General features: G+C 34.2%; 1 protein-coding gene across 2 annotated transcripts in view; it reads right to left on the reverse strand.

Annotated features, from left to right (window-relative positions):
• Positions 1–16,591, reverse strand: part of SNTG1 (syntrophin gamma 1) — a 330,365-nt gene that overhangs the window by 23,169 nt on the left and 290,605 nt on the right. For both annotated transcript variants that reach the window (XM_082045789.1, XM_082045788.1), the window contains 2 exons: positions 6,371–6,523; positions 354–446 (listed from right to left, as the gene is read on the reverse strand). In XM_082045789.1, the coding sequence (XP_081901915.1) occupies positions 354–446; positions 6,371–6,523 (246 nt within the window). The remainder of the gene's footprint in view (positions 1–353; positions 447–6,370; positions 6,524–16,591) is intronic.

Genomic DNA, 16,591 nt, shown 5'->3' on the forward strand with positions numbered 1-16,591 from the left:
ACAGATCAACCTGAAACCAAGAAGATTGTTTCCTCTCAAAAGCAAAGATGTGCTAGCAAAAGAAATATCAAACTGAGTCACTCTGGGCTTCCATGTGAAATTAAAGAATGAAGACCTGATGCCTGTTTCAGATTGATGTTGGTAATGACTTGTCAATAACAAGCACATCACAGAATACAACTTTTCACACCATTTAGAAATAATTTCTGAGTTTAAACTAAAGCAGGAGAGATTTGACATGAGATGATCTCTGGTGAAAATACGTACATTTTAAGGATGTACTACTTATCACAAAATATAAGAAATAAAGAGGAATAATAATAAAATGATGACAACAAGTCTTAGAACTTTACCTTTGTGGCAGCATCGAAACAAACAAAGCCCATGCTAAAGTCAATGGTAAGTCCCATAAGATGACTCTCCAAAACACAAGCATATGTCTTGCACTGTAAAAAAAAAAATAATCAGATAAGGAAGTTATCACAGAACACATTTCTTCAACTTCTTTCCAGGACCAGTATTTCTGTCTTTATTCTAATGCTTATATCTCAAAATTATTATCAGAAATAAGTCATTTGTATGTAAATGGGCCAACTGATTGCCAGCGTATTTCAGATCAAAGGATGTATATCAGTGATAAAGTTTTCTAAGTATTGTAAAAAGAGGCTTCGCTTCTGTTAGAGAATAAATAAATCAGAATCAGAATTGCTCCAGTGGTTTACCAATGACAACTGCTACAAGGGAGGTTTCATTATTTTCAGACTCCTGTATTTGTTTTGGAACCCTGTAACACCCTCTAACATTAATATGTTCATTTAGCTTTTTAGAAAAAAATAAATGCATCTGTAAAATATCCCTTTGGTATGCTGTTTACTGCAGTTTTGTGTTGTTCTAAATCTCAGCAAAAAAGGTAGTATTTCATACCATTTAGCAAGTGATACAATCATATGAAATAGCTTTTTTCTTCAGCTAGTGGACCAATACTTCTCAAAGTTTTCTATAAGAAATGTTGAAATCTTGAAAGACGTTCTAATTCTATGATTTTTTAAATCTATGCATCTATATATTTCCATAACATCATACTTCAATACATGCTGTGAGACATCTATTAATGTCATTTTCAGGATAAAAAAAAATGCTGTGTCTGAAGGCTAACTTCAGATACAAAATGACAAACTTGTCTTTTTCATCGCAAGATATATTAAAAAGTTAAAACATTTCCAAAACTGATCTAAGTTCTTTAAAGAAAACATTCTTATTTTGTAGAAATTATACCTTCCATATTAAATGAAATATTTATTCTTAAAATGTTTCTATAGCCACTAAGTATACCAAATGAGAACAAAGATCTATAATTCACCAAAGAACTAAAATATAAATTGTAAAATGGACACAATGTAAGTTACTAAGTGATCAATGTTACAAAAGTATGTATTATTACTTTTAGCATTTGATTATCAAAGATTAATCAGATGCCTTTACTTATACATTCTTTGGGTGGGCTTTTTGGATTCTTAATGGTCTTACCCAGGACATGGGAAGCTGAAAAGCTCATTAACAGCCATTGTAATGCAGGAAAATGGAAAAGTTCATAGTTACATAGTTTCTTTGATCATTTTAAGTTTTACTCTCTCACACTTCAATATAGATGTACTTTCTGGAATGGGAATATTTGTGTGAACTGCTTTCATTGACCAAATTAAGTCTCAACTACATACAAACATTTGTTGGATAATCTTTGTGTGCACACCTTGGAGTTCTACAATCCAGGTTTCAAATACAGTGATATCCATCACTGAAGCTGAAGAACATTTTCCGATAGTAATCAGTGGGGCACAAGTCCAGCATTTAAGCCGGTCTATAGACAAAGCATGGTCATCTATAGCTCAGAAGTAAAAACAATCCATGACACATTCCTTACACAATGATTTTGCATTATTGCTCAGTAACGGTAAATCATATGTTATTGTGTGATCCACAAAAGGTGTTCAAAAACTATAAATGTCTGTCAGTAAATGAAAGGTTTCCTACTGTTGCTGTTGAGGTGGAAAACAGTGACTGGTCTATTTTTGCAGCTTCCAACACTGAAAGAACCTTATGTACTTCACTACATGTATAAAATCTTAATTCATAAACCTTGCAATTTTTAATTACAAAATCAGTGATTCAGCTGTGTGGTCTTGCAGTCATATGGTATTTGTGTTTATACTAGCAAATAAAAGTGGCTTATTTTTGGAGCAGCTACACCATAAAACTACTGTGAATATATAAACTTTGACCGTAAATCGGTGTTGTTAGAAAAGGAGACAATACTGCCTTTGGCAACATCTCATTAGTAGAGGAAAAGAGTGTAAAGTAATATATTTCACAGTGACTTAATGAATTTACATACGCAAAAATGTTCAGGTTTTGCCTGCAAAGCAAAAACTGTATGGTTTTGTAGATTTATCTTGCTAATTTCCTACAAGATGTAAACTACATTTTTATTTCTAGAGCTCCAAGATATCTAGAACAGACATAGAGCCTTTAATGAGAATTAAAATTTGACAAGGAGAGAGTATCTCAAATTTAAAATATGTATTGCTATCTAATTCATCTGACCTCCCACCTCAACACCAGAGATCAACCTACAATGCACCATGCAGCACCACACCGAGCTGGCACAGCTACCTCTAGAACAGTACTGCCTAAGTACAGCTCTGTGCCTGGGCCAGTTAGCCTAAATGAGAAGTTAAGATCTATGAGAAGGAGGTTCAGCCTTGGTTCTATGCTGCACTGTAAAAGCAATCTGCTTCCTAGACTGAAAGCTCTTTCTGCAAGGTGGTGCACAGTTTGTGGAGAAATACAATCTAGTTCAGCTCAATGTGATTATCAACAGGAAGAAACCGCATTGTAAGGTGCAAACCATCAGCAAAGCAGCAGATTCTTTACTTACATTGAAGACTAGCCTATGCCCTCAGACTATATATTCATTAATGTTTAAAACAATCAACTGAAGAACAAAATGTGAGAATAACAGAAGGATCTCTTTTATTAACATTTTTGTTTCTTTGGGGAAGAGTGTCCCTTGCATTCTGCATGTGTTGTATGCATTTGCATATGACTGGTCACAGGGCAGAGTAGGAATATGAGCTTTCAGACAGTCATAAACTCTGTTAAGATTTTTATCATCTTTATTGTCTTTAATTCATCTTTTAATTCAGGCATTTAGAGAAAACAAAATTGTATACATTCTCCCCAGGAGACTTCATAATTTAAAATTTCTTACATGTTTAACAAACACTTTAAATCATAAAAGGTGACTGTTAATAATATATACTGTGGATGCTTAGCTTCAGTTGCTGATTTCTCAAATATAGCTCATGAAAACCATGTGAAAACTGAATAACCCCATTCCCCAAAGAAGCAGAAGATATTTCAGCACTCATTTCACATTCTCACAGAATACAGAATCTTGAATTTGGTTTATGAATAATTCAGCTTGTCAGGCAGGGGCAAAAGGAAACAACCCAAGGTATTATATTCCTCAGACTCTACTCCCTCAATACATGTGGTTTAAGTTATAGAAAGAACGATACATTGTAAATCTAGTGTAAGCTATCTCTGAATCTAAGGGAAAGAAGACTACAAGTCCAAGATTTAACTAAGACTTTCAAACTCAGATTCAACTTCAATGGAGACAAAAGTTAAAGTACTGTAACACAAAGCAGCTTACACAATGGCCCTTAGACTAGGGAACAAGCAGCTACAATACGATCAAGAAGGACAGCACAAAAAAAAAGTCACAACGGAAGCAGTGAAAAATTTAGCATGAAGTAGCAGGAACACAGAGGTAACCTGACAATCATATATAATTGCACATCATTATGCAAGCTATTGTCATCTCAGATTTTTACTACAACAATGCTGTGAGATGGTAAGGAAAAATATCTCCATTTCAACTGTGCATGTTATTTTTTTTTAATAGTTAATTATGAAAATGGATTAGCATCTTACCATTCTAAAGAAAACTAACTAAAGTGTGAACGTAATACACCATAATGGCACCACTACAAACAGTAATACATATGATTGCCAAACTACTATCAGCTTGATTGTCTCTTCTCTAACATATTTCAGCCCTAGGAAAAACAAACAAACAAACAAACAAAAAACAACCCTGCCTAATTCATGTTTTATATACATCTTTGGAAGAAGCTATGAATTAGGCTTAAACAGAATTTATTACATATTTATAGTGAGGTGCTTAGAATATTTTAATTTGTGATATATTCTTTAGAATCACATCAGAATAGAGCCCTGAATAACCTTTCACAGAGGTTAATGCTGGTACTTGTATTATTTGTATGATTATGTAACACTACACAACACATTTGAATAATTTTAAATGGCAGTTTTAAACAGCAGTTTTATTTTCAAAATTACATAATTTAATAGCACGACAAACCTGCACACAACTGTGTTATAAGTCACATGAAATGTGAATATTCTTGTGAATATGATTGCATAAAACAAAATTTTAGTAAAAATGTACAGCTGATATTTTAATATTGAACTTGTCACCCTTTTTTCTCACAGAAAAATGAAAGAACTCACTGGAGACAAATTATACCAATACTTAGTCAATCCAGATTTTATCTGAATGTGCAAACTGGTGGATGAAAGCAGTAACAGACTGATGAAAGAAAAATGAGGATGCCAAGACCAGTTATATTAAAAATTATTCTTTTTTTTTTTCACAAACTGAGATATAGAGAGGCAAGAAAATAGAGAAAAAATGGTTAAATCGTAAATGTGAGTTTCACAATAATCCATCAAAAGAAACCTGTTAGTCCACTTCCATACATTTGCTAAAATCAATCAGTCTCAGGAAACCATTACTTTGAGTTCATAATTGCTACTCTGAACATCACTAGAATGAAAAGGAAGGTGGAAAGGTTAAGTTTATTAAGGAAGTTATTTTTGGGAAACATGGAAGCAGTTTTGAATAAATGTAACTCTAAAACCCCAGAGAACTAGGAATTAATCAATATTAGAGAAGAACAAATATGAAGTGGATTATGGGCTAAAAGTTATTCAAGAAAAATGCCATATATTCTTTTACTTACAGCATAGTATTACTTCAAGAAACAATGCAGCTGCCAGTTATATGAGAAAGACAAAGTGTCTTCAACTATTTAGTAGGAGAGGATATGTATTTTGTAATTTTTATACAGAAAAAAGTACACTTGCATTTTTCAGCATTACCATCAGGGTTCAAAAGATAAGAATAGCTCCTGTAAAAGGTATCAGAGTGCATGAACTTAAAAGTTGAACCTTTTTCTACTTCTACTCTTCCAACAAAGGTAGTATGCATTAAAACTTACAGCAGTGTGGTTTTTGTAAAATGGATCATGATTAGTGCATACTAATTCCATCTGCATGTATTGGTTTATAGGTCAGAAGAGGCCTAATATATACCTAACTCACAGCCTGTCTAAAGAAAAAACTGTCAGGGCTTGTGTTCCCAGGAGAATGCAGAAGCTGAGTATGGGGAAAGTGAGCATTAGCCAATACTTGCACAGGCTAATATGCTAATATGACTTTTATACATGTGTATACAGAACAACTCATGGCAACATCAGCTAAAGCTGTTCCAACTACATGTATTTTTTTATTATTAGAAGATCAATATAACAACTAGGATTAGGTGAATTATAATTGTGATGGGTATTTTTTTTCTTCTGTTTTAAACCAAAAAACATAAATTTTTGGTCACGTAAGAAAAACAGGGTTATCTTTAAACATTCTGATGTGCAATTTTGCTATAAAAATCTTCTAGTAATCTGTACCAAAATGTCACCTATTTCTGCTCTGTCCTCTGCCGGTTGAGTACATACACAAGAAACAGGAAATGTGTGAAAAAAGAATAATGTATCTGAGGTACAATTTTGTTCTTGCTTGCATCCAGTAAGGACTCTGTGCATTCTCATTCCCAATTTTGCAAGGACAATATAATTCCTGCAAGGTTTTCTTATGTTATCCAGTAACAAATAAAGTAGCATGTAAAACAGGATGTGTGAGTATCAAAACAGCTGTTTTTGTCCCTGATATGTAGATTGGTTTTCCTCTTCCATCCATGAACTTCAGTTAACTAACATGTATCACCTAGTCATAATAACTCAAAGATTTATTTGAGGTGATCTCTTCTGAATGTTAGACCCTAAGTTGTTTGGGAACACCAAAAGGCTTTATATGCAATTACATATGTAAAACAATAATAATTTGAATGCTGCAGAAGGTCAGAAAATTTCTTAAATTGTATCAATATTTCATATAGTCCTGATCCGTTAATATACCAAAAAGTAATCATCAAGGTAATTGTTCTCACCTGTATCCGTTCAACTTCTAAAAAAGTTGCTGTTTGGAAGGCTTTTTCCCATAGTGTTAGGTCAGACTCTAGTTCCACAGAAAAGTAAAGGTCTTCTCCAGATTCAGACTGGACACTGAAGCAATGTTTCCGCCGGTCCAGTAGATCACTGTCCTGATTAAAACCTGAAGTTATATAATCTGGCATACATCAATTAATATTTTTAATTGCAAACATTTATGCCTCAAAGCTAGCATTTTAAAATGGCATTTTTAACAATATAAACCCGTAGTACTGCTGAGAGCTGAGGAACGGAAAATTAGGGTTTTGGTTTAAACATTGACTTTCAATGAATTTTAAACAGAAAACCTATGTTCAGAATGGTACGGAATAACATAGCATATCTGGCATAACTTCCAATATTCTAACAAATCACTTCTCAAAAATGTTATCAGCAATAAACTTTTTATTTCAATAAATGCTATAATAGGTGTCCACTTTCTTTTCACATGAGAGGAACACAAAGATCAGTTTCTCTCACCTATTTGACTCACCCACCCTATTCTGGAAAGCTAGCCAAAGGAAGCAAGAGATTTATTTAAGATGTATTATAAGTCCATCTGTCCTATTTTCCCTACAGAGGCTAGACAAAACAAGTTCATATTTCTGGTGGCTTAGAAAATACAACATCAAATTTGTCTATAGCTGCATACTGCCAGTAGAGATTACAGTGGCTGCCAGTGGTTAGGTTGCTGTGTTTGGACGTGAAGGAGAAAGTTACTTTTGGCTTCACACAACACCACACAATGGATATCAGGTTTTAAATATATAATATTTAATGATTTCTAGCATTTGTACTTGGCACTAAATAAAAGAATAACCAAGTTAATCAGGAAGTCCATCCCTAAAATGTTTTCAATTTTTTTTTTTTTTTTAATACAGTATGCTTTATGCTAAAAGTCTTGTATGCAATTCAACTTTGCAAAAAAAATACTCTTGCAGAAACCATTTTAATTAATTTTGTCCCTGCTATGGCAAAGCAGCTGTTACCAGCTCACCAGCTGTCCTTGCAAATACATCTGGAAATTTGAGTAAATGTAGCCGGGTGCAATTTTTACAGTGCTACCCCATAGCAGAGGGCATTCATATGAGGTATTATTTTCCTGCTTAGTGGTATTCCATTCTACTTGTAAAAATACTTCGGTGCAAGGCCCCCTTTAATACTGCTTCTGCTCCTTTTTGCTTCAAGATCTTTCTTTAGTCTTTCATTTGTTCTCAGGTTTTAAAAAATGAAATCTGTATTCCAAATATATAGATCTAACCATGTTTCCATTAGTAAGATGGAATAGTATAGGGAACAATATGCAGGCAAAGCTAAACTATAGCAATCCAAAAGCCCTTGCAAAGATGGAAATTTAAAGCAAAACTTTTTCTTAGGAATCAAATTGAGAATTGCCCAAAAGACTCTGCAAATTGAAGGTAAACTTGTCAGGAGTATAAAAAAACAGGTCTGGACTAAGCAGGAATCTTCATTAATTAACTTTTACCAAATGGTTACTTCAGCTAAAATGTAAAATGTCATTCTACTCATTTAAGAATCTGCTATGACCCTGTATTTTTATAATCGCTTATTAGTCAATGATGGACATGAGCTAATTTTATGTTGATTTTTAAAGAACTCTTTTATACTGTTAAGGATTAGCTGTACCATTTGCCCCTGATGCTCTCAATATGAATTAATAGATTCTCTGAAGAGGAACAGCCATAAAACTTGCAGCAGTATGACTCCTGCTTGCCTAATTAATAATGATGTCCATGTTAAGTGAGAGTATTAAATTTGTCTAAGGGAACCAAGCATGGTTCATTAGGCAGGTCCTTTCAAATTAAGATGGAATGTTGCTTTATCACTAAGCAGTGGCATTGCCTTTTCTTCTGCAAAGGTAATCTCTTCTCTTTTGAAAGACTGCCCTCTCCAGAAGCAGCACTGTTCCTTTTTGATTACTTATATATATATATATATATATGTTTTGGGTTTTTTTTTTTCTCATGTTGAACATAGTAAATACTGATTCTTTGGCTGTTATTTACATCTGCTGAAGTGGAAGACACCCTCAACTTTTACTACAGTCAGTGAGAGTCAAGTTGTTCTATTCTACAAAGTTCTATGCAATAAAAACCAAAAACTAGGTCTAACAGTTTCATGCTCATGGCATGATTTTTACCCAGGAAATGCTCAAGAACTATCTGGAAGTCTGGTTTACCTGTAAAGATATATGTAATATAGTGAGTAATTTGGCAATTGAACTGTAAATATTAATGTCATTGGCAAGCAGTTTTTGACATGAATAACAATTCATGTAAGATGTTCAAAACCATCCTAATCGGATTTATATACCTAAACAGACAAAATAGACCTTGACTTTTGACATAATTTTATTTCAGTTGTTGAAATAAATATTCATGTTCGTTATATTAATTATAATAATTTATAATAATACACAGATAAGAAAACAAAGACAACATGTTTTCTTTGTTGACTAGTTTAGACAGTCCTGCAAAAAGAAATCTGCCATATCCTAATCAATATTCAAACTCAGCACCTAAATTCTCTGAAGATAAAAAACATTTTCTCATCAAATAAAGAGTGCAATAACTCCAAGGCACCTTCAAGAACTAATTACCTCACACCTTTTTACTTGTGCCCTGATTACTTTACTGTTTATGTCTCCTTTCACTTTATCAGCTACATCTACATAAACATGCATCCTTCTTTCTAAGGGATTCCAACGTTCCACTTCTTTATCTGAAACTTTGGGAACACTTCTCTTGAGCATCACCATTAGTTGCTATGGAGATGGTTCTAATACAATTTACAGGCAGCAGGGAACAGATTCACTCAGAGTGAAAAGAAAAATCCTGCTTCTCCAACATATCTTCATTAATCAAGTAAAAAAAAAAAAAAAAAAAACAAAACCAAAACCGAAAACAAACAAACAAACAAAACCACAAAAAGAACAAAACAAAACAACAAAAAAACCCCACCCAAAACATGCAGGCATGCACGTGTTTGTACATATCTTATTTAGACCCTTCTGAATTTTACTGTTAAAAGCTCTAAGAAAAATGTTGACATTGCATGTGTGTATATATATATATATATATATGCATTGAAGTAAACACAGAATGCCAGCTGAACTAAAACTGGACAGAATATTTTTCACTGTTCAAGGTTTATGAAAATATGTTTTCTCAAGGGGAAAATTATTTATAATAACAGGATAAATTTTAGTTTCAATTAAATTTCCATTAGACAGATCTGTCTGATTGCTTGAGAGAAATAGAAATGTTCATTCCCTGTAAACTATTAGGTACAGCACTAAGCTTGAATTACTTTCATATTCTGCCAGATAGGAAAATTAATATCCTATTCTGCTTGATTAAAAGATGATGCAGTCTAAAACATTCTTCTTTGAATCAGAGCAAGAGTTCAAACAAAGGTTTCTCCTGAGCCAGTGTCATAATTGTGCCTATTTTGTAAAGATCTCCACTCAGAAATACGTTTATTTTAATGTCATATGAAAAAAACTTTCCAGAGTATCCTCATTTATTATTTATATTTCACACCTTATTTCTGTTCTTTTTTCATCATTCTTTTGGCCTTACATTAAAAGTTGAACTGGCTTTGCTGTGAGGCTTATAACTAGAAAGGCAGCAAAAAGAAATTTCTTAGAAGAAAGGAAAGCTGATGCCTTTAACCAACAGGTTGCAAGAGTCATTTAAACATGTATTTTCTGTATCTGTTATTCTTCTTGTTTTCCTCTGTGTGTTCATCTTGTTATTTTTTCCATGAAGCAGGATCAGATTCTGAGGTTGGCAGTCACAGCCCAACACAATTTACTTATTTTTTCCCCAAGAGACAGCAGTTTATGCTATCCTAATATTGCATAAAAATACCCAGAAAAAGTTGTAATTTTTTTAATTAAGAAAAAAAAAAAACAAAAACAACTCTTTAAATGGAAATAGAAAAAGCCTTACTTAATAATTTTACATTTCAAATATTATTTGTCCTTCCTCTTCTGAATCAAATAAAATGTTATCAAGCCTTCATACAGTGGTAGTTGTCAGGTATCTAACAACACTGCTTCTTCTTTCAAAAAAGACTCTTGCATGTGCTGTACAGTTCCAGGAACATTAACGTCTTTGAGACTCAGTGCACATTCAATTTATCCAAATTAATACACAACAGATTAAGGATTGTATCACTAGGTACATGTTGAAAAGAAATGAACTGACATCACACACTGAATCACATTAATAGAAAATATGGATAAGGTGTGGTCATCTAGTGCATGTCTCTATGCAAGGTAGGGGTAGCTGCACACTGGCTTATGTTATAAGGATCCAGTGATGGAAATTCCATGGCCTTGTTAGGAGCTCTGTTTCAGTACTGAATGATTCTGGTACCTGAGAAGTTTATTGTGTAACTGAAGCCAACTTAATGATGGTCTTAATGCTAGTGCACATGGAGATTAAATTATGACTTTTACTATGTTTCTTATCCTATAAGACAACTGTAACTCTAGTTACAGCGGGAACAGATCCTTTTTTCTTTGAAAACATTAAAGTAGTCTTAAATTTAGAACAGGAGGCAAACCAAAGACTGAAAATTACTTCAACAGTTTAGAACAGAACACTCAACAGTTTAGCACTTTTTCCATGAAGTGGCATCTGGATTAACCCTGGCTGAAAATCTAATTTTCCCTGGATGTAGTATTAACATGTTAATAAAAGGGATCAATTACTTATGCCTCCAGTTTTGAACACATGTGAAGTGCTTTAGTGGAATCAAATCAGGATGCAAGTCTCAGCCATTGAGCAAACTATGTTAATGATATACCTCAAATATGTTATAAACCGTCACTTTATAAGTTTATGTGTCTATTTGCATTAATTTAAAAATATCTTAATAAATAAACACTTTCAGCCTTTTCCTCTGCTTTTTATATCATCCTTTTCCCATACTTGACTTCTCAGAAAAGTAGAACAAAATTACAGGAAATTTAAGTGAGAAAATTAGCATAAGTGCATTAGAGGGTTTTACACACACTAAGAGCTCAATAAGGAAGGAAACACAAGTCTTCTGAGACATCAAGTTGGTCCTGATTAATATAGTAAGAAAATTATAGCCGCACTGATGTGAATGGTACCAGCTATAAACATCAATGATTAGCCAACCTAACATTGCTGGCATAGACTGCCTTTTGCAATTATCACCACATTTCATTTCAGAGCTGATCTGTCACCTGAATATGTTTTCTGTTTTATGCTGAATAATGCGTGCTTTTTATTGCAAATCTCCAAATATTTTTGCATGACACATTGAAGACAGAAGGCAGGTGACTGAGCTACAGAAAACATTTTCTCACAATTAAAATATGTTTGGATGAATCTGAAGCACATTAGTAACTCAAACAAACAAGGCAAACTTGCTTGCAGAGAACTGCAATCTTTATATCATTCTTCATACTTTACCTGAAAATTTTAGCAAACTTTTTTTCTACCCCCATGTGGAAAAAATTCTTAAATATTTAAGTTATTTGCCAATTTATTAAGTGTACCTAAATCTTATTAAAGTATACACATTTACACACACACACATGCACACACACTGAAAATACACAAACATAAAAGGTACCAAAAAACACATGCAGCTCAGTGAGCTTTGAAGTACCACACAGAACAAGGCCATTTGCTTATTTCTGAAGCTAGTGATATAAGTGTTTAGTTTTCTGGAGTACTGAATATTTGATCAATCTTAACATTGGAATTAGCTGGCTGTTGATAGGGCTCTATCCTTCAAAACAGAGGATAAGGTGAAACAAACTTCTTCCAGAATAAATTAGAAATATTTATTCATGGCAAGCTCTACCACCAATTCTGTTGAAAATTACTCATAGATCCATTTTAATGTCTGAAGTGGTATCATTAGATTATCTTGCCTGACAAATTGCTGAACATGGATCACAGATTTTCATGCACATGCTAATGTCACTGTTCCACTACTATCAGTTTGAATGAAACTTCTGGTAAAAAAAAAAAAAGAAAGCAGTTTAAAAACTATCAACTTCTCTTACCAGTTCCTTCCAATGATTAATCATCAGAACTTTTACAGTTTCTAACTCCTTCCTAATTCAAACTTGCCTGACTTTGATTTCTACTCACTCTTTCTTTTTACCTGTTTCTTTTTAGGTTAAAACAGTTCCTCAGTGACTTATATTTTCTCTCTGTTAAGGTACTTCCACACCATAATCAACAAATCTATCGATATTTTAATAAAACATCTACTTATCAATTTATGTATTTACCACTCCTCCCTGCCCAGGTCTTAGGTTATTTGCATCTCCATAAATGCTCTCTGACATCTCTGATTAAGATGCAGAAGATCCTGATTCTTGGGTGCTTTGAGGCTGAGAGAACTGTAAAAATTGAAAAAGGCATCCCAGTTCCCTGTATCATTCATGAGAAGAGTCAGAGCCTTTGGAATGGATACCAAAGGAGAAAGCACACTCCACACATGCAGGCAACTATGAAGAAAACATTGGCCACAGCGGCAGCTGAGTTCTGAGCTTTATTTAATATGGTTGGACTATACTCCCTTTCTGATGATTAAATCAGTGAAATTCTTTGCTGGGTGTAGACATTAATATTTATTTAGTGTTTTCATATTTTTACTATCACCAGAAGTGGTTGTATTCTCACATATTAAAACACTGAAATATTAATGTGTGTTCAGTAGGATCCGGCAGCTCCTATTCTCCTCTGTAATGTTTCTGTCATGAAGCGAAACTTAGATAAATCTCTCTAGCTGAGGCAAACTACAATTCCATTTAAAAGGACAAACTTAACATTTGTATCCTAGTTGCATCCTAGTTTCGAATGATTATAAATTGCATCCTAGTTTTGTAATGATTATAAGTCTAAATATGGAAAAAGTTTCTGAAATGTCTCATTCAAATCCAAGAAAGCAATGTAATGCAGATACATTTTGATTGAAAGTGTTGTGATATTATTTAGTAATTCACTTTGATAAAGAAGACGTGACCCAAGACCCATGTTCCCTCTGGCTCTACAAAGGTGTTGTGGCAGTCTTGACCAACACACTCAGCCCTGAATGCAGATGATATATCTTCTGCTCCTTCTCAGGATGCCCAACAGCCTGAACAGTATAGCAGGAAATATGCTTTGGAAACTTTAGTTCTAAAGCACTCCTTCTCACTCCTGGGCACATTTGTACAAAGGTTAACATGAACCACTTGCAAGCCCTTCTACTTCAAGTGAATATTAGCCACAGAAGCTGTATATATACTAATAAATTAGGCATGTATGGGACTGTTTGTTGACACTATAGCCTGTTGGCAAGGACCAGACCACATCCATACTATGAAGCTTTATACCCTGTAAAACACAGTACTCACATGGAACAGCTAATTAGAAATGCTCCTTCACTCATGATAACTCTCAAGCTATGCCAAGAATTGTTTGGGAGTGTGCTAGATGGTCCATTTGGCCCAAAACACATAGTAATGATCATTCTAATATATAAATTAAGACTATAGACGATTACGTTCCACCATCTGGGAATATTCTATGATATTTACTCCTAGCAAATGTGTAGATTGAACAATTTGAGTTTAGATGAGAATATGGAACTAAACTCACTTAAGAGACTGACTGATGATACTGCCCTGCAAACAGGTAATACTATCTTCCTGGATTTATCTCTGCTTGATGACATGTGAACGTCTCTCCTGAAGCAGAAACAAAGAATTACATCTTCTCAAATCTCCTGAAAAGGATAGCATGAACTCAGCCTCTGTCATGGAAGAATGGGAAGTGCAGAAGAAGGAACACTCTTTGGTAGCAAAGCCCAGGTTTCTTCATTTTAATTAGGTTTCCTGAGCTATCGGTCTCCAAGGATGTAATTGCTTCAAACCCTGTCAGCTTGACCTTTTGCCATTCAAATCATTCTTCAAAGAAAATAAGTTTATAATGAGAGTAGCATGAGCTACTATAGAAGGCAAGGTGTACTGAAGGTGATTGCAAAGCACCAGAGTAAGTTTCCTTCACTAATATCCATGGGACCTGTACAAATGTGTCTAGAAAGACACACTGCTAAAATGGAGACATTTATGATGGTGGCATAAAAGCTGAACAAAACCTTGAGTGTATGCAGAAATTCAATGTAATAGTAGTAATGGGAAGCTGTTTTTTATTGGTTTTACTTGCTTTTATATTTAGTGAAACCATGGTTAAGTCCTATAGTACCTGCTATAGAAAAACAGATTATGATGAAGATTAATACTCCATGTCAGAAGCTGCAATTTCATTGTTATGATTTTTCTACTTCTACTTTTTATTATTATTTTATTATTATTTAGTCAGCAAAAGAACCTGTTTGAAACATTTCAACACTTTATAAGCTTGACCATGTTTACAGACAATAAAGGAATAACTGAATATGAATAATGTGATAAAGAAACATATTAAAAAAAAAGTGCATACCACAGTGATATTTTTTCATCTCTCTCAAAACCTGACCGTGCTCTAAGAGTGTTGTTCATAATGTAATGCAGAGAAGGACTTAGGAGTTCTGGTTGACAACAAGTTGACCATGAGTCAACAATGTGCCCTTGGGGCTAAAAAGGCCAATGGTATCCTGAGATGCATTGAGAAAGGTGTGACCAGCAGGTCAAAGGAGGTTCTCCTCCCCATTTACTCTGCCCTGGTGAGGCCACATCTGGAGTACTGCATCCAGTTCTGGGCTCTCCAGTTCAACAAGGGAGGGAGTCCAGTGCAGAGCTGGATGATTAGGGGTCTGGAGCATCTTTCTTACGAGGAGAGACTGAGAGAGCTGGGTCTGCTCAGCCTGGAGAAGAGAAGGCTGAGAGGGGATCTCATCAATGTTTATAAATATCTCAAGGGCAGATGTCAACAGGATGGGCCCAGACTTTATTTATTGGTGCCCAATAATAGGATAAGGGGCAACAGGCACAGACTGAAACACAGGAGATTCCATCTGAATATGAGGAGAAACTTCTTTACTTTGAGGATGCCAGAACACTGGAGCAGGCTGCCCAGAGAGGTTGTGGACTCTCCTTCTCTGGGGACATTCAAAACCCACTTGGATGCATTCCTGTGCAATATATACTCTAGGTGACCCTGCTTTAGCAGGTGGGTTAGACTAGATGATCTCCAGAGGTCCCTTCCAATCCCAACCATCCTATGATTCTGTACTGTCTTCACAGAATGACTAACTTTTTCTGTTAATTTTCTCCCTACATGATGACTACTACTAAAGAGTCAAATTTTTGCACACATTTGGGATGTTCTACTCGTTAATGAAGACTTCAGACCCCACAGCCAATGTAGCAGTTAAAGAACACATTTCACTTTTCTGTTCCAGGTTGCTAGCAGAAATTTTTTCTTTTTTTTTTTTTTTTTTTTTTTTTTTCAGACTATAGATTTAGTTTCTTATTTTTGAAGTCTCTTATGTAGAACGTTTCTGAATTTTATTGACCTGTTTCACCTGTAATCTGCCTCCTAAAGGAAAGTATAGTGCACCTATGATCTACAGAAACTAGGAAATGTGTTGTGTATGACATATAAGGTCTTCCCAATGGCAAACACCGCTTCTAAATATGAATTTTCACCCTTCTTTTTGTTACTAGTCTATCTCTTCTAATGGCAAACACCGCTTCTAAATATGATTTTTCACCCTTCTTTTTGTTACTAGTCTATCTCTTCCTAGGTGAAACTTCAGAAGAGACCAAATTACCTTTTAAACAATTTTGACCTAAAAACCCCAAAACCAACATACACAGGAAAACACATGGAAAAAGATAATATTTTTCATCTCCTTTTCCTCTCTTCATGTTTTAGACTGAGAAATGCTGAGCATCTGGAAAACAGTTTTTTAAATGGAGAAAAGAGCTTATATATTAAATCTTAATTAATTCAGAATTAAAAATTAAGTGTAATGCACAATAACAGCCTTATACAAGCTGCTATTCACAGCTTTACTTTTCTAAATATATTTCATTATTTCTTCCCATTTATTATAGTCAAAGCAAACTGAAGAAATGGGAAAAAAATAAGACAAAAGTTTTCAGAATGGTATTGCATATTTTAAAGACTCTGATCTCAGTCAGTAAAATTTTACATTGCAGTCACTGTTAGCTGCAT

The sequence above is a fragment of the Streptopelia decaocto genome (genome assembly GCF_964273445.1).
Source record: "Streptopelia decaocto genome assembly, chromosome: 2".
Classification (NCBI taxonomy): domain Eukaryota; kingdom Metazoa; phylum Chordata; class Aves; order Columbiformes; family Columbidae; genus Streptopelia; species Streptopelia decaocto.